Source organism: Lampris incognitus, chromosome 8, assembly GCF_029633865.1.
Source record: "Lampris incognitus isolate fLamInc1 chromosome 8, fLamInc1.hap2, whole genome shotgun sequence".
NCBI classification, from domain to species: Eukaryota; Metazoa; Chordata; class Actinopteri; order Lampriformes; family Lampridae; genus Lampris; species Lampris incognitus.
Window position 1 is genome coordinate 23,312,469 of NC_079218.1, and position 25,639 is coordinate 23,338,107.

Genomic DNA, 25,639 nt, shown 5'->3' on the forward strand with positions numbered 1-25,639 from the left:
GATGACACATTGCTAATGATGGGTTCATGACTGAATCACTTTGTATATAGGCTGGCTAAATGCAGAACATAAACTTGACATTTTATTGCCATTTTTGGTCCAGTATTTGAAATGTTATATTATTTCTGATTTTGAATTACTACAGTATAGCTTAAAAATACTAAAACTGGAACTGTAGAAGCTATCCATTATACATATAAACATTCCAGGAAATTGGTCAGTCAGATTCCACATGTTGATAATTTCCATAAAGGACAACCAGTTTTGCTTTATTTGTTGCTATGCTAATGTTGGGGTAACCAGGAAATGGCCACCTATGCGTTGACCTTTTTTTTTTTTCTTCTTCTTTTCCTGGCCTACTTGGACCATCTATATAGTACATTGAAGAAATACATTCCACAAAGCATGGCAAATGTCTTCATTCATTGATAGAATTTGTATAAAAAATATATTGTAGATTGTTATTTACTGCAGTCATGAGTACTTGCATGACCTAGCTCACCCTCAAATATGATTGTTGAAATTGAGAAGGCAATGAAGTGTACTTAATATTGTAGCGAATTTCAGGGGGCAGCCCGGGAACCGCCACAGCCGGGACGCGAACCCGTGTCTCCCACCCCGCAAGCGACAACGTTAACCAGTCGACTAAAGTGTCCGACCCGTTAGTCAAGGACCAACGTGTCTAGTTATCCATGCACGTTACACTACCCCCCCTCCTTCGGGACGCGCGTCCCCGCGCTTCTGCATATCAGCTCTTATCAGCTCTCTCGCGCCTCATGCACTTCCGATGACTTCACGGTCGCACCAGCCCACTTCTGACAACAATGTAACGAATTCAGGGGGCAGCCCGGGAATCGCCACAGCCGGGACGCGAACCCGTGTCTCCCACCCCGTAAGCGACAACGTTAACCAGTCGACTAAAGGGTCCGACTCGTTAGTCAAGGACCAACATGTCTACTTATCCATGCACGTTACAATATTGACTGGAAACAAGTTTCTTAAATCAGAATAAAGCTGAACAGGGAAGCATGCAATTTTTGGCCATATTTTAATCAGTAGATTTTGTTAAATGGGACATGCAGTTGAGGCCTGAAGTGTATTGGTATGCAATTGTAATATCTTAAACTGTTGGACAAATTTATTTTCATCTAAACAAGGCACAATTGGTTTGTTGAGTAGAATGGCATCATAAGGAAGTTACTGATGAATGAGTGGACAAGGTACATTGAGCTTTATAGTCAGAAACAACCCCACTGTACTTGACGATGAAATGAGTCCGATATAAAAACATTGGAAGGAAGTGTGAATTAAAACATTAATTCGGGTTCTTTCTAGCTGTATAAGAAAACCATGACCATTAAACTGTATTTTTTTCAATTTCTTGGCAAATTTCTCGATATATGGCCTGAAGCAAGGGCAGGTATTACAATTCCTCTATACTTAACAAATTCAATCATGTCTCGTTATGTGGCGAAAACATGTGGAGCTTTTTTTTTTTTGAGTTCGTCAATGTCGGCATGGTGGTGGAGTGGTTAGCGTGGTCACCTCATAGGAAGAAGGTCCTCCGTTTGAGCCCTGGGGTAGTCCAACCTTAGTGGGTCATCAGCATCCTCACGACCCTGAGCAGGATAAGCGGTTCAGATGATGGATGGGAGTTCGCCACTGTATTCAGTTTTGACACTTTAGTATTAAGAACATTTAAAAGTGTGTAATAAAACCTAATATAATTGCCAGATATTGCCCTCAATCATCATCTCCAGTTATCAGCAGAATGGGGTTCTATCTGCAGCAGTTTAATATACTATGGCCTTCTTAGCCAGCTGTGATACGATTTAAATACTTAAATTGCATCATTTCTTATAACTACTTCAGGAATATCGCACATTAAGGAACACCTGAAAGGTTTTCAGTAATGCTGATTATTGTGGAGCGTGTGAGCGTGTGAAGAGGCATAATTGCGTGACTCTCACTCCCAAAGGGTGAGACTTGGCAGCCCTGGGTAACCAAAAATCATCCCTCCAAAATATGTTCACAGCTAACGTTCATGGCTAGCTAGCTAACGCCAGCATACCTTAGCTATCCCAACTAGCTAACTAGTTAACAAACTTAACCTGTTTGGCTTTTTTTCTGAACATCTGTCCAATGTTTTGAGAAAGTGGGATGGCAGCTTGCTTTCTCTTTCGAGCATCTTGCTCCTTTCGACCCATTTTGAGATTGATTTCAGGATGGTTTACTTTAGCCATCACCAGCCGGCTAGCTGGCTCCATTATAGTAAAGCTATACGTGACTTGACGCTCCGTTTGATTGAGGAAGGAAGTAGAGCTAGTCCACTCAGAAGAAACTATGCTCTAAAGTGGCGCTTTTAACAATGTTAGGGCTTCAGTGTCGTTAAGATTATTTTTTTTAGATTAGTTTAGAATTGCACATCGTTATTTAAATAGGGGACACACTTTAAAAAAATTGACTTAAAAAAACACCTGAAATTGTGGACCTTTTGCTGTGTGCAAGCCCCCTAGCTACAGGCTTGCTATTTCCTCCTCCCTAACATCAGGCTCAGTATCGTGCAGCTGAGGTGGCTGCCCAGCTTCACCCCCCCCCCCCACACACACACACACACACCATCACCACCCCGACAGCTTGTGGTCGTTGTACCTGGTCCTCAGGCTCTGTATAGTGACTGAGTTGACTGCTCGGCTCCATAGCTTTCAGTGCCCCAGTCAGCCTCTGGGTTTTGCTGCTGGTCTTCACTGAGCGAGTGGCGTCTGTGACTCTCTTCTTAGTAATAGGTGGTCCACAAGACATCTAAGCACCTGGCCTTCCACCTCCACTCTGTAGGAGAGAGGACCTGTGCTGGTGATTACCACCACGGGTAGCCATTTCTTATGGCTTGTGAAATCCCTTACCCACGCTTCTGCACTTGATGCCAGTGTTCTGGTTGGTCTGGTGCTGTTTTTCTACGGATCATGCACTCTTGGTTCTGGAATACTTTAGCATGACTATCCGGTCTTAGCAGGTCAAACCTGGTTCTGACAGGACGGCCGAATAACATCTCTGCTGGTGACCTGCCTGTTATTGCATGTGGTGTTGATCTGTATGTCGCCAAGAACTTTGATATGCACATCTATAGTGATCCTCCTGATCCCACTGTTTTCTTCAGGCCCTTCTTAACTGTTTGGACAGCTCTTTTAACTAACCCATTTGGGAAAGGCTTGTACAGAGCAGATGTTATGTGTCTTACACCACTGGACGTCAAAAATCCCTTAAACTCAGCACTCATGAAAATTGCTGCATTGTCTGACACGACCGTATGGGGAAGGCCATGAGTGCTGAACATCTCCCTTAGGTGCTCAATTGTTGCTGCTGACGTGGCTATTCGGACAGGGCAAACTTCAAACCATTTCGAATGCGCAACTACTGCTATCAGGAACAGCTCCCCCAGAAATGGACCTGCATAGTCTATGTGAATGCATGTCCATGGTTTGTTAGGCCATTCCCAAGGTGAGACTGACGCTTGGGGAGGGGTGTTGTGTACCTGTTGACATCTGGTACAGGCTTACACTTTCAATTCTATTTCATTATTCAATTCAATTCAATTTTATTGTCATTAAAAACAATGTGCAGGCACATGTTAAAAATGAGCAAACACAGTATAAGATATACACACATAAAGACCAAAAGCTAAAAATAAGTTAAAAAAAGAGCTGGAGTACAAAATATTTAAAAATATCTACAGAAATTCAGTGGGTAGCCAGGTTCAGGTGGGCAACAGCTTGTGGAAAGAAGCTGTTTTTGAGCCTGGTAGTGCAGGCTCTGAGGCTCCTGTAGCGCCTCCCAGAGCGCAGGGGGGAGAACAGTCCATGGTTGGGGTGGGTGGGATCTCTGCTGATGCTCAGACCCCTTTGAAGGCAGCGTTTGTGATAAATGTCTTTTATGGCTGGGAGCTGGGTACCGGTGATATGCTGGGCCGCCTTGACGATCCGCTGCAGAGCTTTCTGGTCTACTGAGGTGCAGTTGCCATACCACACTGAGATGCATATGGTCAGGATGCTCTCTATGGTTCAGTGGTAAAAGTTGGTGAGAATTTTGGGGGGTAGACGGGCGCTCCTCAGCCTCCTCAGGAAATGCAGGCGTTGTTGGGCCTTTTTCACAAGGGCCTGGGTGTTTAATGTCCACGAAAGGTCCTCGCTGATGTGGACTCCAAGGAATTTAAAGCTGGAAACACGCTCCACTTCCACCCCATTGATGTGTATGGGGGAGTGGCTGCAGCTTCTAGACCTCCTGAAGTCCACAATCAGCTCCTTTGTCTTCTGCACATTAAGGACAAGGTTGTTGGCAGTACACCATGATGTGAGGTGCTCAATCTCGTCTCTGTAGGCCATCTTGTCATTGTTGGTGATATGGCCAATGACTGTACGACATACACTCTTGCTTTACACACACACACACACATATATATAGCGGTTTTTTCCGAAACCGTCAATGGTTTTGTGAGTGCTCAACTAATGAGCGGAATATCAACACGGTATCCGTGTTGAGATATATATATATATATATATATATATATATATATATATATATATATATATAAACTTAGCACAAAAAGTAAGGAAATTTGTGTTTGGTAGATTATTTCTTTGTTGTAACAATGCTTCTTGGCAATAAATCTTATATCAGGCACCTGATTGTCAGCACCTGGGGTACCAGAAGCTCAAAACAAGAGTCAATAGCAACAGCAAAATAAGCTGTTTGGCATTGGCAGAGAAGATTTGGCAAATTTTTCCATGGGCAAAACCCACATACTCAGCTCTGCTGCTCATGCTCATCCCACAAATGCATCTTCCTTACAAATGTGGCACCATTTAAAAGGGAAATAAACAGGCTTTCGAACGGTATAAGATTTATTGCCCAAAAGCATTGTTACAACAAAGAAATAACCTACCAAACACAAATTTCCTTACTTTTTGTGCTAATTATATATATAAGGTTTCTTACTGAATAACTTTATTTTAGGATAATGGTTGTCTCCAGCTTCCATTTCTTCTTTAATCAGTTTGCAAAAGCTACCATACCAGTTATCTAGATGTTCCTGTTCTCTAAAACAGAAATGTAAATCATTCATTTTCAAAGAAGTCGACTGCTGTAAACCAGAAGACAAGAAATTAGCTGGTTAAAGTCCTGCCGACTATCTTTTGTGGGAGAAATTATGAGACGCTCCTGTGGAGCTGCATAATAATGAGCCTCAGTCTTTGTGTGTGTGTGTGTGTGTGTGTGTGTGTGTGTGTGTGTGTGTGTGTGTGTGTGTGTGTGTGTATGTGTGTGGTATATGTATAAAAATTGTATGAAAATACAGTTATAAATAGCTAAACAGGTTGTGCACTCGGAACAACTTTCCCCATCAACTGGTAAATTGGGATATGTATTTTTCATAAATAACACACAACTCATTCAGAACACTGACTTTTTACTTTGAATTTAAAACCAAAACAAATGTAACATTTAAATTTTAAAACTCAAAAGACTGACAAAAATTCAAAACAAGTCTGAAAAGATGAGGAACTTGCACTCATGCCTTTTAATGGAATGCGTGAGGCCTTTTACAACAGCACACTTTTTTTTTCTCTCAAGTCTCTGTCTAGCAGAATGACATTTTTACACTCTTTTGCTCAGAAAGCTCCTTTTTGTGGGACAGCTTTAATATAATATGGATGTATGTCCTCTGGGGTTGGAAATCTTCATTCAGGTTTGGTTGAGCTGGGTTAGTGCTGGTGTAGGCTGAGTCAATATGTTGTTCATGTTATCTTTATTTTACTTTTTTTTTCTTTTGGTGAACATTCTCAAAACCTGTGTGTAATATTTTCTGTTATAGTCTGTATATCACCAACCTTATGTTTAACGAATGAATATGTAGTTCCAGTTTACCTGTTGTAGCAAGGGGGACTTAAATTAGTGACACACAAGAGAGGCAGCAGTGACGTGGCTGCGAATTAGCGGCAAAGTTGAGAAGCTCTTGTAATGGGGGATTAGAGACAGCCTGCCACTGTGTGTGAATTGACTGTGCCCCATGCTACTTTTCTTAGAATAAATGTGCAGATCCTGATTCCAGGTGTGACTGGTGTTCTTCGGTCTGTGAGCAACCATCTTACAGCTGCTACACTGGCAGTAGCAATAGTTCGAGTTTGGTTTAGTGTATACTGCAGCTACAGTGTCAAAAAGCCTCTTTAATCTTTCCTTTACTCTGTAAAATGCTATAATTTCGAAAATCTATAGATGTACAATCCTGGCATCCTCATCTTTATCCTTTTTTAGTACACCTGTTCAGTAACAGTATTATTTTATATAGTTCAAATCAGTGCAATTCTTTTCTCATTGTGTTGCAATCACATTTTTTTTATGAAATACTGATGTAACAGGCAAATGTCTGAAGAAGTCTGTTTTGCAGACGGAGGATGTTTTCAAGGCCTGGTAAGTGTCTGAAATTAGGTAATCCTTCTGTAGGCCCTACGTCTCAGCCTTGGATGCATTACTCAGAGTGTAAATTCGGGATTGTGTGAAAACCACCTCAGTTTTCTGGTTTACTACATTTTTTTTAATTCTCATTATATGGAAATAAGGTAAATGGGATCTTAAGATCAATCTTGGATGTGGCATGCCTCCTGTCCCCTGCTATGGCTCACACTGGGATATATGAGCAATTAGTGTCCGCATCCTCCACTTTGCTGCCAGTCTTGCAGCAAAGAGACAAATGGCTGCCGCTGAACTGAGTAGCATATGGTGACTACCTTTAACTGGCACACAAAGGGCTGTATCTCATCAGTCTAGCAACCCAAGATGTGAAAGACTTGTCAATCTACTGCTTATAATTCATATTGGTTAGTTTAACGCCATAGGTTACCCCTTGATTTCTGAGCCCATAGCTAGAAATTATGTACCCAAACTAGGGTCGGGCGATATGGACAAAATCAAATATGATATCTTTGACCCAATACCTCTATCAATATTATGACGAAACAGTCGGGATGACTATTGATGCTTTCATAAAATATATTACAAACAAGAGCTTTTTGGCAATTATAAAAAAAAATTATATTTTATTTCTGATTTTTTCCCTTTTTCTCCCAATTTAGTGGCCAATCGATCCCTATTTTAATTCAAACATCCACCCTCGTACTGCATGCGTTCGCCGACTGCATTTCTCCGGCCGGCAGTCTCGAAGGAGACTGCCTCGCCACTTTCGTGACAAGGCGACTCCAGGCCGAACCACTGTTTTTTCCGACACACACAGAGACGCATTCATGTGACGAACACAAGCGGACTCCGCCCCCTCCCGAAGACAGCGTTGCCAATATCGCTGCTTCGTCGAGTCCGGCCATAGTCGGATCTGACGAGACCGGGGCGCGAACTCCAGTCCCCAGTGGGCAACTGCATCGACACAATGCCGATGCTTTGACCGCTACACCACCGCGGACTGGTAATTATCACAATTAACAGTCACTGCTAATGTGGATATTATGACCAAGCAGGCAGAAGCATATAGTAGAACAGCTACAATAGTCTTAACAAGCTCAGAAAATGTCATACCTTTACTGTAATGCAGCCTTGTAAACCAAGAAAAGACAACACTCACTTATCACGTTATTACGACATTCAAAATCCCACACGATATCAAGTCTATCACCGACATCAATATAATATCGATATATCATCCAGCCTTAACCCAAACTAAAATAACTGTAGCTCTCCAACATATTCGGCTATATACATGACCATCTTCTCTCCAGAAAGGTAACCCTTCATAGTTTGTTCCAAAAGTGTCAGACTAAACAAAGTATTATTACTGAAATGGAGTTGCAGAAGTTCAAAACCCTGTAAATTGGATTTTATCTTCATCTAACCTATGGGTCAATGGCGCTATGCCATAAGTCATATCAGTTGCCTCTTAAATTTTGAATATACATAGGACAAAACATACACACACACACACAAACACACACACACATATATACAGTGCATCCGGAAAGTATTCACACCCCTTCACTTTCCCCACATTTTGTTATGTTACAGCCTTATTCCAAAATGGATTAAATTCCTTTTTTTCTCATCAATCTACACACAATACCCCATAATGACAAAGTGAAAAAGGTTTTGTCGAAATTTTTGCAAATTTATTAAAGATAAAAAACTGAAATATTGCATGTACATAAGTATTCACACCCTTTGCTATGACACTCAAAATTGAGCTCAGGTTCATCCTGTTTCCACTGATCATCCTTGAGATGTTTCTACATCTTGATTGGAGTCCACCTGTAGTAAATTCAATAGATTGGACATGATTTGGAAAGGCACACACCTGTCTATATAAGATCCCACTGTTGACAGTGCATGTCAGAGCAGAAACCAAGCCATGAAGTCAAAGGAATTGTCTGTGGACCTCCGAGATAGGATTGTATCGAGGCACAGATCTGGGGAAGGGTAAAAAGAAATTTCTACAGCTTTGAAGGTCCCGAAGAGCACAGTGGTCTCCATCATTCGTAAATGGAAGAAGTTTGGATCCACCAGGACTCTTTCTAGAGCTGGCCGCCCAGCCAAACTGAGCAATCAGGGGAGAAGGGCCTTGGTCAGGGAGGTGACCAAGAACCCGATGGTCACTCCGACAGAGCTCCAGCGGTCCTCTGTGGAGATGGGAGAACCTTCCAGAAGGAAAACCATCTCTGCAGCACTCCACCAATCAGGCCTTTATGGTAGAGTGGCCAGATGGAAGCCTCTGCTCAGTAAAAGGCACATGAAAGCCCGCTTGGAGTTTGCCAGAAAGCACCTAAAGGACTCTCAGACCGTGAGAAACAAGATTCTCTGGTCTGATGAAACCAAGATTGAACTCTTTGGCCTGAATGCCAAACGTCACATCTGGAGGAAACCAGGCACCTCTCATCACCTTGCTAATACCATCCCTACAGTGAAGCATGGTGGTGGCAGCATCATGCTGTGGGGATGTTTTTCAGCGGCAGGAACTGGGAGACTAGTCAGGATCGAGGGAAAGATGAATGGAGCAAAGTACAGAGAGATCCTTGATGAAAACCTGCTCCAGAGCGCTCAGGACCTCAGACCGGGGCGAAGGTTTACCTTTCAACACGACAACGACCCTAAGCACACAGCCAAGACAATGAAGGAGTGGCTTCGGGACAAGTCTGTGAATGTCCTTGAGTGGCCCAGCCAGAGCCCAGACTTGAACCCCATTGAACATCTCTGGAAAGACCTGAAAATAGCTGTGCAGCAACACTCCCCATTTAACCTTACAGAGCTCAAGAGGATCTGCAGAGAAGAATGGGAGAAATACCCCAAATATAGGTGTGCCAAGCTTGTAGCTTCATACCCAAGAAGACTTGAGGCTGTAATCGCTGCCAAAGGTGCCTCAACCAAGTACTGAATAAAGGGTGTGAATACTTATGTACATGCAATGTTTCAGTTTTTTATTTTTAATACATTTGCAAAAAATTCTGCAAAAACTTTTTCACTTTGTCATTATGGGGTATTGTATGTAGATAGATAAGAAAAGAAAGGAATTTAATCCATTTTGGAATAAGGCTGTAACATAACAAAATGTGGGGAAAGTGAAAGGGTGTGAATACTTTCCGGATGCACTGTATATAGCTTCCTTTTATTCTTATTTTTTTCCTGTGTAACAACAAGATTAAATGCTAACCCTTGAAATGGATGTGTGTCAATGCTGTCAGAGAGACAGAGATAAGCTGAATGATGCTGAGGGAGATTGGCAGGGGGTTGAGGTCAGTATATATGTACATCCCCCTTCATCTATGACTGGACTGTCTATCGTCTTGCCAGTGTCGCTCTGACATCACTTGGAACACCCACATTGCATTCACTTGGTATCCCACTATCTCGGACGTGGAAGCTGAGCCTTGACAGCAGCTGTGTTCTTCTGCTTAAGGTATGCTTTACATACATAGCTGAAGGTGGTTTAATTTTTTGACAGTTAGCTTTTTCAATATGGCTGACCTACTTTACTATGCGCTGCTCCCCAAGAGCTATATCGTAATTTCTTGCAGGTGTTCTTATTTTTAAAAACATTTCCAACTTTTGATAACTTCTTGAAAGGAAAGTGTTGCTACCCAATAATTTTCAGTCACTGTAAAGTCTTCGTGATTTGGGTAAAATTCATTATCTCACAGGGCTTCTTTCAGGATCACAGATTATGAATAATTCTGAGAAATTACAAATTGTCTACAAGCCAGTTTGTGTCTTTCAGTTTGATCATATTGGAGTCTGTAGGGTTTCTCTACAGAACAATACTGTCCAGTCTATCTGCTCCCTGGGACAGTAAAAAACTATATCAAATATTTCGTAGCTCATACTATATAGTCTGTTGCAGTCTGATACTGTAGGTACAGAATGCACAGCACTATCAAGACATGGTGGAATTTTCATAAGAAACAAGATATTGACTGCTGTTAATTTGACCACATCTGGTCAAAACGTTATCTAGCCTAAGCCTTCTTTCTGGCAAATAGTCAGTAATCTCCTTAAATCTACTGTCATGTTTCTTCATTTCTCTCAGATTAATTTGGAGGAGTAGTGATAATCCCTTGATGTGTAGTAAATTTAAGCATGACTTGGACACTAACAACGATCGTCCACATCAGACTAGAGAGCCTGCATGGTATAATAAACAGGAGGTTTCCCTGTTGCAACTTAATACAACAGGAACATTTGACAATTATTGGTAAAGTCCAGTAAACTTGCAGCTACTACAGTATAGTGTATCTCAGGTTATTTGAGGTTTTATCATAACGTTTGAAAAAAGTGAAGCTGGAGTTAACATCAATTGAAAACATGGTTAGTTTATTTGAAATTGTGCTTTGCAAGAAAATTTGCATTTTGATGAAATTTATATCATTTAAATTCTCCTCAAAGCTTCTCGAATGACAATGTCTGAAGTAATAGCACTGTCTTTACTTGAGCCATCGTAATTAAATACCACATTTAATTTTCCACAAAGCCTAAGTTTACAGTAGAGGCTGAACTGATTGAAGGGATTTAGTTCATCTCCACCTCATCTGCAGCTGTTATTGCAAAACTGAGTGACATCAACAAGGCCTATGATTCAATGTGATTTATTTGTTGAAACAGGAACAGAGACTATGCTGGGATAGAACTGCAACTTCAGGAGCCATTGACAGCATACTTAAAAATCCAAAGACATTGTGTATCGTCAATGATCTCCCAATGATGTGCAGCAACGTCATGCCACAAGATACTAAAAGTAACAGTCAAAACAGAAGTCCCACAAGAATTGACCCTCGAAGGAACTCTGTTCCTCCCACGCAGACTCTCAAAGCTAAACATCTACTGGCTTACCTTCCCAGATCACCAGACTCTGTGTGCAACACTTCTTCCCCTAATAAGGTACAGCTTTCCTTACAAATTAATCGCGTCTTAATTAATAAAGTTGATTACACTTTATTACGTCTGGAAACAACATGTGCATATTGTGTGAAAAATGAAACGTGAAAAATCCTAATGATGCTATTATTTTCTTTCAATTCAGACTGTTGTTAAGTCCACCATGGCTGACATCCTAAGCACAAGAGTCCCTCTCATCCCAAGCTTGAGTTGCAGCAACCAAAACTCCCCGGCTTCCGCACTATCTCTGAAGACCTTTCCTTCCCTTCAGACTCAGAACCCATGCAACCAGTGTCCTCGGGGTTTGACAAACCAAGATACCCCTTGTTGTTACAGTATCCATGCAGCCCCCTTTGAACCAATAGAGGAGACAGAGAAACCTCGACGCTCGCACCGCAGTCGACACCTTAAGCGTTTCAGTTCTAAGTGGTACGCAAGCAGTCAAATCGGTGGCAGCAACATCTCAATCCATGCTAATGGTGCAATGGAGAACATGTGTATTAAAAAGACCATTAAGAAGCACTGTAAGCTTCTTGGTGATGAGCAACCCTCATACGGCACAGCCAGTAATCAACGGCAGCGCTATGTAACCAAGGATGGCAAGTGTAGGGTCAATCTGGGTCCCATTGAGGACAAAAGCCGCTTTATCTCTGACATCTTCACCACACTAGTGGACCTCAAGTACCGCTGGTTCCTTTTTGTCTTTACCATGTGCTACATTCTCACATGGGTGGCCTTTGCGGCAATCTACTTCCTGGATGCCTGGCTACGTGATGATTTGTCACATGTTGCAGACCCACAATGGCAACCGTGCTTTGACAACGTGGACAGTTTCTTGTCAGCGCTACTACTGTCAGTTGAGAGCCAGAGGACTATTGGCTATGGTTCTAGAATGGTGACAGCTAACTGCCCAGAGGGCGTGATGCTCCTGATGGCCCAGTCAATTCTAGGTTCCATCATTGATGCCCTCATGGTGGGCTGCATGTTTGTCAAGATTTCCCGGCCACAAAAGAGAGCCCAGACACTCATCTTTGGCAAGCACTGTGTCATATCTGAGCGTGATGAGAAGCTTTGCTTGCTCTTCCGTATTGGTGACCTGAGGGAGAGCCACATGGTGGATGCCAAGATCCGTGCAAAGCTTATCAAGTCTAGGCAAACCAAGGAGGGTGAGTTCATCCCACTGGAGCAGTCAGAGATCAACTTGGGCTACGATACTGGGGGAGACAGGCTCCTATTAGTGGAACCTCAGACCATTACCCATATCATCAATGAAAGTAGCCCCTTCTGGGAGGTGGGGGCTGAGCGCCTGAGAAGGGAGACATTAGAGATCATCATCATTCTTGAGGGCATCGTGGAAGCATCAGGTTTGTTGGGATATTGTCATGCATATTTAAAGTAACACCAGGGAAACTTTTTGCTTTAACATGCAATTAAATTCAAGTTGCATAGTGTGGTGGCGATGGGAGAATGACACAATCACTGTTCAGATCAGTTCCCTAGAAGCCTTGCTTTCGCTAAGCATTTTGTCTGCAACCAGGCACAAAAACTACCTGGAAACACAGATTGGTTTATGGCACACATATAACAATTTTACTTTACCTCAGTTGCAAACATATCTCCACTTCTTTCATAGTTTTGAGCTATGGCCTGTAAAGGAATGCACGTACAGTACTGTGCAAAGGTCTTTTGCATATGTTAAAAATAAAATGAAAACAAAGTAAAGCAGGGTCCGCGGTGGTGTAGCGGTCTAAGCATCGGCTTTGTGTCGATGCAGTTGCCCACTGGGGACTGGGGTTCGCGCCCCGGTTTCGTCAGATCCGACTATGGCCGGACTCGATGAAGCAGCAATCATTGGCGACGCTGTCTTCGGGAGGGGGCGGAGTCCGCTTGTGTTCATCACGTGAATGCGTCTGTGTGTGTCGGAAAAAACAGTGGTTCGGCCCGGAGTCGCCTTGTCACAAAAGTGGGGAGGCAGTCTCCTTCGAGACTGCCGGCCGGAGAGATGCAATTGGCAAACGCATGCAGTACGAGGGTAGGTGTTTGAATTAAAATAGGGATCGATTGGCCACTAAATTGGGAGAAAAAAGGGAAAAATATGAAATAAATTTAAAACAAAGTAAAGCAAAGACGTTTCCAAAACTGATGAAATGAAAAGTTTCTAAGTATTACAATTTACTATAAAGAGCAGTAAACAGTTAAAAACTAAATCAAATTGTTATTTGGTGTGACCACCCTTTGCCTTTAAAAATGCATCAATTCTCTTAGGTACAGTGTCATGCTTTTTTATAAGAAAATCGACTGGTAGGTTGTTCCAAGCATCTTGGAGAACTTGCTACATTTCTTCTGCAGACCAGACTTTGGCTATTCCATCTGTTGTAGAACTTCTTGTTCTTCTTTTTTGTTGAAGGTAGTTCTTTATGACCTTGGCCATGTGTTTGTCCTGCTGCAAAATTAAGTTGGAACTGATCAGACACCTCCCTGATGGTATTGTATGATGGATGGATCTGCTTGTCCTTCTCAGCTTTGAGGATTCCATTAATTCCGGCCCCTTCTCCTTCTCCTCCCTCTTCTTCTTCTTCATCTTATTCTTATCCATAAACCTCCTCTTTGGCCTTCCTCTTTTCCTCTTACCTGGCAGCTCCATCCTCAGCATCCCTCTCCCAATATACCCAGCACCTCTCTCTGCACATGTCAAAACCATCCCAATCTTGCCTCTCTTGCTTTGTCTCCAAATTGTCCAAACTGAGCTGCCCCTCTAATATACTCGTTCCTAATCCTGCCCTTCATCACTCCCAATGAAAATATTAGCATCTTCAACTCTGCCACCTCCAGCTATGCGTCAGTGCCACCTTCTTCAAACCATACAACATAACTGATGTCACTACCATTAGTCCATGGGCCAGAGCCCAAAATTTCCTATTTCGGTACACTCAAGGTGGCAAAACTTACTTATAATTTTTGAAAGGATCCATGTCTGTAGATGATATTTTGGTATGATAACCATTCCTGAGTGGCAGCTGTATCACAGTTATCAGCTCATGAAGTTAACCACCCCCTAAAGTAAATTGCATTTTAGACGCTGGTGCATATCCTGGTTTAGCCTCATGGTCAGGACATTTTTCAATGTTCTATAATATTGTCTTTGGTATCATTTTAAAGGGGACCTTCTTATCTTTCATTCAAGCCCTGTTGTGGATATTTCTCACAAATATAGAGGTCACTTGAGCTCTTCAACCCGTCAATAACACACATCTTTCTGCAATGTTCGCCTAAACTATATACTTTCTTTTAGCCCTGTGGCATCTAGGAATATCAGGGACAGAAAACACAAAAACTGGAGTACTCACAGGACTGTAAAGATTCAGGAAATGTATAATATACCCATACTATTTCATTGTGTGAGGTGATTGTGAACCTTAAATTAGAAGGGCATTATTACTAAGAAACTAACTAGACCAAAGCCAGTTAGTCCATGGGTCAGACCAGATATCGATATCACCCAAGGTGACACAACTTCACTGGTGCCATTTTGTTTGGTACACTAACAGAAGATAATAATACATGATAACCTTTCCAAATGAGCACCTATTTCATTTTTCTTTCAGGAAACCTGTTTCTGTGCCTCTCACGATTGTGTATTTGCCCAGATTTTTACAAATATAGCATTTCAACACCCCTGGTACTGATTAGCCTAGCTTAAACTCTGGGACAGTTCTTAGTTGGCCAACAACCAAGGATAACCAGTACTGTGTACTTCCATTCATTGTGCTAAGCTAGGCTAACGTGCAGCCAGATAGCTTTCTACTAAACACATATAGAGGAAACTGGTATCTATCTTCTTGTCTCACTCTGGAGAAGATTGTAAGCTAATTTCCCATAATGTTAGCATGTTCTTTTAATGTATATGTTAATATGATTAGTTAAAGTGGCTACGAGGAACTTTCATCTTGTGTTGATTTTAGCGGCCTCATGTGGACAAAATACAGCTGTTGCATAGCAACTAGGTAATGTATCTATTTGTGGCTATGTAAGATAAATAATGGTAATATGACGCTGGTGAAGCAAAGTAAACTTTGTTTTAGTAGTGTTCATACACCTAAGTTACATGTATTTGTTTGTATGTGGCAGGTGAAAACTGACTGAATATGGCCACTGGTGAACAAGCAAGTTTTTACCCAATACCAAAGCGCCCACGGGTGGAGTGCATTATCCACTGTTCTGATGATACAGATAAGCTGGTTTCACTACAAAGTGTCGACTCATGGAGAACTCTGCTCAGGGCAGCTCAGATACGAAATCATGCACCAGTTTTGAAACTGGCAAAAGACATTCCTGAGGGACAGATTCCAGCAATCTACTACCACAGAAAGTGTCGCAGTATCTTCACTATGAAGCAAATTCTTGATGGCCTCCTTGCAAAAGAAAAGAAAAGTTGTGTCTCTGCTGAAGAGAAACAATCTAAGAGAGTAGCTCGACATGCTCCAAGTACATCTAGGACTTATGATGCAGAGTGCATATTTTGTCAGAAAAACAGCAAATATTCCAAGAGACAGAATACGAGAGAAGTACTGGTGCAGTGTCGAGAACTGCGAGCTGATGCAAAGATCAGGAGTGCAGCCACAAAGAAAAGGGACAGCAGAATCCTTGCCATTGTGAGTAGAGACCTTGTAGCAGCTGAAGGGCACTACCACAGGTCATGCTATAGACTTTACACCAAAGAAGAGGTTTCCAAAGGAGAGGTTGCCAGCAATGAAGATGATGATGCTGCAGCCCAGTATGAAGCTGCTGTGAATAAGGCATACAATGAGCTGTTCCTCTTCATCAGGATGGAGCTTTTTGGCAATCCTCAAGTGATGACAAGGACTGATCTCTCTTCTAGACTGGTAGCTTCAATGAACTCCCAAGGCATTGCCCAAGTCAAGGAATCAACCAAGAAGCACATAAGGCGAAACCTGGTGAGTGAGTTTGCTGGAGCCTTGCAGATATTCCCTGATGAGAAAGGAAAATTCCTCCTCTATCCCGATAACTTGTCCATGAGGGAACTTGCCAAAGAAAATCAGTGTCTCAAAAGGGAGCTGCAGACCCTGAAAAGTGTCAGTGCACAAGATGTTATAGCCAAAGCAGCCATCAAATTGAGAGCAGACATTAAAAGTCAAGATGTTCCTCAAACCTGGCCGCCTGAAGTCAAACCAGAAGCAGAATGTCCTACCATTCCAGAGTCGCTCATTATCTTCCTGTACTCTCTACTCACAGGCTCAAATGATCCTGATCATGCATCCCAGAGAGTGCAGTGCCTTCTGCAGTCATTTGGCCATGACATAGTATATGCAGTGACATGTGGAAATACCAAGCCTTCCAAGCACATTGTTCTGCCATTCAGTGTCAAATCGTTGACAGGAAATGTAGAGTTGATAAACATCCTCAACCGACTTGGTCACAGTGTGTTCTATTCACAGATGGAAGAGATCAACACTGCCCTGTGTCTCCAGAAACTCTCATCATCAGGGAGTGGCATTGCCCTTCCAGCTAACATCCATCCTGGCATATTCACAACTTTAGCCTGGGACAATATCGACCGTCTTGAAGAAACTGTCAGTGGTGAGGGGACATCTCACAGAGTCAATGGGATTGCTGTGCAAGCAAAGCCAGTCAACCCACTTCCTGTCCAACCTATGCCCACTGTTCCCAAAACAAAGAAGAGAAGCATTGATGGACCCCCACCAATGTTACCAACTTACAATGCTGGACAACGGGTAGGGCCACCACAAAGCAAAAAGTCAGATGCTGATACTGCAGCCAATACTAAGCTTGCCAGAGAGAAAAACCTTCTTTGGGTCCTAGCACGCATGTCACAACAAGAAGAACAGTCAGTCAGCAGCTGGACAGGCTTCAACATCCTGACTCGAGGAGAGATGACGGTCATCCCCGACAATATAGGCTATCTGCCTACCATCAATGCTCCAGCGACACAAATGTCTACTGTCAACGAGGTGCTTAACCAGTCACTGAGCATCATGCAGTGCTTAGCCCTGAGGAAGATTGTCTGTGTCTTTGACCAAGCCCTGTATGCGAAGGCTGTCGAGATCACATGGAAACACCATGACAAGTTCCATGATATCATCGTTAGGCTTGGGGTATTCCACACCATCTGCACACTGCTGGCAATAATAGGAAAGCGTTTCCAAGATGCTGGACTCAAAGACCTCTGCATTGAGTCTGGCATGATTGCAGAAGGCTCAATTGCTGGTGTTATGGATGGCCGCAAGTACAACAGGGCAGTGCGACTACACAAGCTCCTGTATGAGGCTCTCATGCGACTGACCTTGAATGGTTTCCTGTCCTGGTTGGAAGAAACTCACAGGAATGACATGGTTCACCTGAATGAGACACTGAAGACCATTGACAGCCTTGGGAAAGAAGTCTCACAACATGCTTTGAAGGAGGTCCTCGAGAACAGCTCTTGTACACGCATCATGGATCTATTTGAAGTCTACCGTGAGTTCCTTAGAGGTGGAAACGGCAGCCTCTCGAACTTCTGGATGTCCTATTTGGACATGGTTGAAATCTTGTTGGGGCTCATCCGAGCATCCAGAGAGGGAGACTGGATGCTACACTTGGCTAGCATTCGAGCAATGATCCCATGGTGCTTTGCTTATGACAGCATGAATTATGCACGCTACCTCCCCTACTACTACGCCCAGATGTCTGAGCTGCCCATCACACACCCAGATGTGTACACAGAATTCATGGAAGGAGGCTTCTCAGTCCAACTGGGCTCCACCAATCCCTTTGGCCGAATCCCTGTTGACCAAGCTATAGAAGAAACGGTGAACAAAGACACCCAAACAGCTGGAGGGACAAAGGGATTCAGCTTGAAGCCAGGAGCTGTGACCGAATATTATCTCACAGCTGAGTATAGAAGCATGTACCTCAGACAGCTGAGAGACCTGACAGGTCAAGGCAGGTGCAAATGGTCTCATCCAGATCTACAGAGTCCAAGGATCAAGAGAGATGAAGCAGATGTCCAGTCTCTCATGGACCTTATGGAGAATAACTGGCTCAATCCTATGTCCCCTGATGAGATTGATTTGGTTAGCCTCTCCACTGGCAACATGGCTCCACCTGATGTGACCATAGATCTCTTGAGAGCTCTTGAGAAAGGAGGAGAGGCCTACCAAGCATTCCAGCAAACAAGGTTAGATGCAGACCCACCACCTGTGAAATTCCACGACAAGATGACAAAGCAAAGTCTGAAAACATTCTCCAATGTCAGCACAAAACAAGCTCATGGAAAGAAAGCACAGGATGTGGTTCTGAACGCAGATAGAAACCTTTTCAGTCACATGATCCTGGTGGCTGAAAGCAGGAAGGTGAATCTGAAGGATGTCCTTGCCTACCCATTGGGCCCACTACCATAGGCACTGGCAAATGCTGATGGGTCCTTATGAAAAACAAACAAGGCTGCACTTGCCAGAGAGCTTGAAAAGAATGTATCTCCTGCAGAAGACATCCCAATCCCATCTACTTCCATCATTGATGGGATGAGCCTGGTCCAAAAAATGAATGGCAACAACAAAACCTTTGCACAGGTGGCAGAGTCAGCCTTGACCCAGGTCCTCCATGAGGGAGCACAGAGTGGGAGGATTGATGTTGTTTTTGATGTCTATCACCAGACTTCGATCAAAGATGCTGAACGACTGAACCGGGGTGGAGACATCACTCTCCAGTACAAGAATCTTGCAGGGGGACACCACGTCCAGCAGTGGAGAAAATTTCTGTGCAGTTCCTCCAACAAGACCAGTCTCATCAAGTTTCTGGTGGAAGAGTGGAAACTCCCACGATACAGAGCTATGCTGCATGGCAAGGTGTTGTACATGACCTGTGAGGAAACCTGCTACAAGTTGACAGAAGATGGGTGTGAGGAAGCAGCAGAACTGCACTCCACACATGAAGAAGCTGACACCCGTCTGCTCCTGCATGCATTGCATGCAGCAAATGCGGGCTCAAAGTCAGTTATCATCACAGCTGAGGACACTGATGTCATGGTGCTTTGTCTTGGCTTCCAGAAGGACATCACCTGTCCCATCTACCAGAAGTGTGGGACTCAGAACCGCACACGGTTTGTCGACATCACCAAACTGGCAAGTTCACTTGGAGACAGCATCTGTGACAGCCTAATTGGCTTACATGCCTTCACAGGCTGTGACACTGTCAGTGCATTTGCTGGTCGAGGGAAGCTGAATGCCCTGAAGATAGTGAGAAAGCACACTTCCTGCCAAGAGACTTTTAGTCAACTGGGACAGACATGGAATGTGAGTGATGAGCTGTTCCAGAAAATTGAGCAGTTCACCTGTCGGATGTATGTTGCTAATAGCAGCACTGCTGAGGTGAACAAACTGCGTTACCAGCTCTTCTGCACCAAAAGGGGAGAGGTTGAGTCCAGCCAGCTGCCACCATGTAGAGACTGTCTCTTTATGCATGTTCAACGAGCCAACTATCAGGCAGCAATATGGAAGTGCTGTCTGCAGGCTAACCCTGTGGTGCCAAGCCCTACTGAGTATGGATGGACAGACGATGAAGGCAAGCTGGCCATTTACTGGATGCGCTCCCCACCTGCACCAGATGTGGTCTTGGAAATGCTAACATGCAAGTGTGTGCATTCATGCAAAATGCCAAGCTGCATGTGCCTGTCAAATGGACTTCCATGCACAGACATGTGCAGGTTACAGACCTGCACTAACCAAAAACAGCAGGATGGTCCAGAACTGGACTTTGAACTTGGGGAGTCAGATGATGAGAGAAACGAGCAGTTTGATGAACGACAGTGTGATGATTCTGATGGTATTACTGTGGTAGTAGTCTATTGATGCACAGGATGTTGATTCTGGACTTGGTTACCCAGAGCTTGATAACAATAATGTAACCATATTCACATATACCCATTACCCTACCCATTACCATTACATATACCCACTAATGATATGGGATTACATGTATCATTGACTAAGTATATGTAAACGTCAATGTTGTTTAAAATATTAAAAAACCAGTTTGTGACCTAACTGGCTTTGGTCTAGTTCTCATTTAAGGCTCACAATCACCTCACACAATGAAATAGTATGGGTATATTATACATTTTCTGAATCTTTACAGTCCTGTGAGTATTCCAGTTTTTGTGTTTTGTGTCCCTGATATTCCTAGATGCCACAGGGCTAAAAGAAAGTATATAGTTTAGGCGAAAACTGCAGAAAGATGTGTGTTATTGACGGGTTGAAGAGCTCAAGTGACCTCTATATTTGTGAGAAATATCCACAACAGGGCTTGAATGAAAGCTAAGAAGGTCCCCTTTAAAATGATACCAAAGACAATATTATAGAACATTGAAAAATGTCCTGACCATGAGGCTAAACCAGGATATGCACCAGCGTCTAAAATGCAATTTAGTTTAGCGGGTGGTTAACTTCATGAGCTGATAACTGTGATACAGCTGCCACTCAGGAATGGCTATCATACCAAAATATCATCTACAGACATGGATCCTTTCAAAAATTATAAGTAAGTTTTGCCACCTTGAGTGTACCGAAATATCGTCTGGCCCATGGACTACATCTTATAAACCTTTCCTTTAACTCTTACTGGTACCCTTCCGTCACAATCACTCCTGACACTCTTTTCCACCCACTCCACCCTGCCTGCACTCTCTTCTTCACCTCTCCCCCATACTCCCTATTACTTTGAACAGTTGACGCCAAGTATTTAAACTCATTCACCTTCACCAACTCTACTCCTTGCATCCTTAACATTCTGCCGTCCTCCCTCTTGTTCACGCATATGTATTCTGTCTTGCTCCTACTGACATTAATTCCTCCTCTCTCCAGTGCATACATCCACCTCTCTAGGCTCTCCTCAACCTGCTCCCTACTATCACTACAGTTCACAATGTCATCCGTGAACATCATAGTCCATGGAGACTCCTGACGGATCTCATCCATCAACCTGTGTACCACCATTGCAAACAAGGGCTCAGAGCTGATCCTTGATGTTGTCCCACCTCCACCTTGAACCCATCGCCTCTAGTGCACACATCACTACTGTCACATTGCCCTCATACATATCCTGCACCACACTTACATACATCTCTGGCACTCTTGACTTCCTCATACAATACCACACCTCATCTCTCAGCGCCCCGTCATAAGCTTTCTCTAAATCCACAAAGACACAATGTAACTCCTTCTGGCCTTCTCTATACTTCTCCATCAACATTCTCAAAGCAAACATTGCATCTGTAGTGCTCTTTTGTGGCATGAAACCATACTGCAGATTGCTAATCATCACCCCCCCCTCTTAACCTTGCTTCCACTACTTTTTCCCATAACTTCATGCTGTGGCTGATCAACTTTATACCTCTGTAGTTACTACAGCTCTGTACATCACCCTTATTCTTGAAAATCAGTACCAATACACTTCTTCTCCATTCCTCAGGCATCATCTCACTTTCCAAGATTGTGTTAAACAACCTAGTTAAAAACTCTACTGCCATCTCCTAAACACCTCCATGCCTCCACATGTATGTCATCTGGACCAACCACCTTTCCACTTTTCGTCCTCTTCATAGCTGCCCTCACTTCATCCTTGGTAATCCATCGCACTACCTGATTCACTATCCCCACATCATCCAACGTACTCTCTCTCTCTCTCTCGTTTTCTTCAGCCCCTTAAAGTCTCCGTCCACCTTCTCATCACAGTCTCCTCGCTTGTCAGCACATTTCCATCTCTATCCTTCAACATCCTAACCTGCTACATATCATTCCCAGCTCGGTCCCTCTGTCTAGCCAATCGGTACAAGTCCTTTTCTCCTTCCTTAGTGTCCAACCTCTCATACAACTCACCACACACAATTTTGTTTGTTTCGCCACCTATCTCTTACAATGCATCTCCTTGTATTCCTGTCTACTTTCTTCATCTCTCTTGACTATCCCACTTCTTCTTCGCCAACCTCTTCCTCCATTTACTTTCCTGTACTTCCTTTTTCCACCACCAAGTCTCCTCATCTTCCTTCCTCTGTACAGATTACATACCGAGTACCTTCCTAGCTGTCTCCCTCACATTTCTGCAGTAGTTGCCCAGCGATCCAGCAACTCTTCACTACCACCCACTCACTGCCTGTCTTAACTTCTCCCTGAACTCCACACATCAGTCTTCCTTCTTCAACTTCCAACATTTGATCCTTGGCTCTGCTGTCATCCTCTCCCTCTTCTTGATCTCCAAAGTCATCCTACAGACTACCATCTGATGCTGCCTGGCCTCATTCTCCTGTCACCACCATGCAGTCTCCAATCTTTCAGATAGCACCTCCTTCCTTATCTGATCTGAGGGTGTAAGGACAGGATGTTGTATTGCTATAAAGCCCACTGAGGCAAATTTGTAATTTGTGGTAATGGGCTATACAAATAAAACTGACTTGACTTGACCTCATGCATGTGATATAGTCCACCTGTATGCATCTTCCCCCACTCGTTATACATCACCCTGTGTCCCTCCCTCTTCTTGAAATAGGTGTTCACCACAGCCATTTCCATCCTTTTTGCAAAATCCACCACCATCTGTCCTTCCACATTCCTCTCCTTGACACCATACCTACCAATCACCTTCTCATCACCACCGTTCCCTTCACCAACATGCCTATTGAAGTCCACTCCAATCACCACTCTCTCTCCACCACTTCATCCAACTCACTCCAGAATTATTTTTCTTCCATCTCACACCAAACTTGCAGGGCATATGTGCTGACAACATTCATCATCACACCTTCGATTTCCAGCTTCATACTCATCACTCTGTCTGACACTCTCTTCACCTCCAGCACACTCTTGACATACTCTTCCTTCAGAATTACCCCTACCCCATTTCTCCTCCCATTCACACCATGGTAGAAGAGTTTGAACCCACCTCCGATACTCCTTGCCTTACTCCCCTTCCACCTGGTCTCTTGCACACACAGTATGCCTACTTGTCTTCTTTCTATCATATCAGCCAGCTCTCTCCCTTTACCAGTCATAGTGCCAACATTCAAAGTTCTGACACTCATCTCCACATTCCTACCCCTCTGTCACCTCTGTTCCCTTCACCAACATGCCCATTGAAGTCCGCTCCAATCACCACTCTGTCCTACTTGGGTACACTCTCCACCACTTCATCCAACTCACTTCAGAATTCTTCTTTCTCTTCCATCTCACACCCAACTTGCGGGGCATATGCGCTGATAACATTCATCAATACACCTTCGATTTCCAGCTTCATACTCATCACTCTGTCCAAGACTCTTCACCTCCAACACACTTGGCATAGTCTTCCTTCAGGATTACCCATACCCCATTTCTCCTCCCATCCACACCATGGTAGAAGAGTTTGAACCCACCTCCAATGCTCCTGGCCTTACTCTGCTTCCACCTGGTCTCTTGCGCACACACAGTATATCTTTCTTCTTCTGACCGACATGGTCCTGCAGACTGTAAAGAGATGTACTTGGGTTCCAGTGGTTTCTGTGAGTTCAGAGCCAATAGCACTGCCGGACTTCTTCCGATTTCAGAGGGATGCCAGTTTGATGTACCTCTCATCTGCTGCACTCAGTTTCTGTGGCCAACCACTGCATTTCTGGTCCTCAACCATGCCCATTTATTGGTGCTTCTTCAGAACAGCATGGACAGCACATCTCGAAAATCCTCTTTGCTGCAAAATTCTGCTTGGGAGAGACCTTGCTGATGCAGGATGACCACCTTGTGTCTTGTTGTTATGCTCAATCTTGCCATGGTGTAAGAATTGATGATTTGATTAACCATCTGCCACACCCTCAACTTTTAGTTTGGTTGTCCTTTCCAAGTTTGATTCTTTCTATATCCATTTCTGTTTTCAGTTAATACGTTTGGTCCAATCAACTCATTATGTCATTGATCATTAGCACTTGTTTGTTATCTTTGTTTAACCATGCACTGGGCTATATGCCTACAAAGTAATCAAGTTTTTATCTGAAAATTTGTCTATTAATATGTTGCTTTCTTTAAAGAAATACAAAAATGTCTGCAACATTTAATTTTTGGGAAAATTAATGTTTAGAAGTCTAAAATTTGCTCTCTTCTAGTAACACTAATTCAGAAAACATAAATAAACATCCAAGACCATTTATATAAACAATCTAGGATGCCTAAGTCTTTTGCACAGTAGTACATCCTGTTGCTACACTATGAAGATTACACTCGATGAAAATTCATCTCGGGTGTCTTTACGATAGTGGCACACAAAAAAAGATCGTTGCCAAAATCCCCAAAATTTCCTGTTGCTGTTTCAATCCCCCTTCTCATGCAGTTTTTCTTCACAAAAAAAAAAGGAGAAAAAAAAACGTGACCAAATATTGTGAATTTCTATTCAGAGTTCTGGGTATCAGTTTGAGATTGATGTCTAAGAAAACAAACATTTTGTTACAGCATTGTTCACTTCATTGTGTTGCAGGCATGACATGCCAAGCCCGGACATCATACACAGAGGATGAGATCCTGTGGGGCCACCGATTTGAGTCCTGCATGTCTTTGGAGAAGGGGGCATTTCGTGTAGACAACAGCGCATTTGACAAAACCTTTGAAGTGCAAATGTCCCCACTCAGTGCAAAAGACAGAAGCACAGGACAGGATCAGCAAGCTTTGTTTTAAAGTATTTTGATAATATTACATCTAAGGAATGACTTCAATTGATAGTGATTTCATGAGATTTAATGCCACAGCATTGTCAGACATTTTCAAAGGATACAAACTGAAAGATGAGAATTGTAATAAGCTCTGCTCCATATTTGACTCTGGGTTCATCCACCACCAGCAGTGTGTGTCGTATGTGAGTTACAGCACGGATAAAAGAAAAAAAATGTCCAGACAGCAACAACTGCATGAAAATTAAGTGGGACAAACAAGGGAGGGGATGGCTGGAATCTCAAATCAAAATCATAGTCTGCCCCCTTAATAATATTCTGACTAATAATTATAATTATAATAATGGGTGGGACAAAATTATCTTTGGTAACTTCAGTTGGGCCAAGACAAGATGGAAGACATTTTTCAGTGTGTTACGGAGATTAGGAGTAATTCTGTGGCCTTGTCCATGATATCTGAATATTTCGGGGGGGGGGGGGTCCATATATTAACAGTATGGCAACTATTTTCAGCACACTGGAAAG

The 25,639-nt window shown here is 43.2% G+C and overlaps 1 protein-coding gene across 1 annotated transcript; it reads left to right on the forward strand.

The window, feature by feature from the left end:
• Window positions 1-11,241: 11,241 nt before the first annotated feature.
• LOC130116322 (G protein-activated inward rectifier potassium channel 3-like) lies at window positions 11,242-25,121 on the forward strand. Its single transcript, XM_056284242.1, has 3 exons — window positions 11,242-11,418; window positions 11,561-12,779; window positions 24,925-25,121. The coding sequence occupies exons 1-3, from the start codon at window positions 11,242-11,244 to the stop codon at window positions 25,119-25,121; spliced, it is 1,593 nt and encodes a 530-aa protein (XP_056140217.1).
• Window positions 25,122-25,639: the final 518 nt, after the last annotated feature.

Excerpts from the sequence above, each read along its gene's own strand:
- LOC130116322 (XM_056284242.1), top strand. The coding sequence starts at position 11,242 with ATGTGCAGCAACGTCATGCCACAAGATACTAAAAGTAACAGTCAAAAC. Across the intron at positions 11,419-11,560 it reads ACACTTCTTCCCCTAATAAG|ACTGTTGTTAAGTCCACCAT; the intron begins GTACAGCTTTCC and ends CTTTCAATTCAG. Across the intron at positions 12,780-24,924 it reads GGGCATCGTGGAAGCATCAG|GCATGACATGCCAAGCCCGG; the intron begins GTTTGTTGGGAT and ends ATTGTGTTGCAG.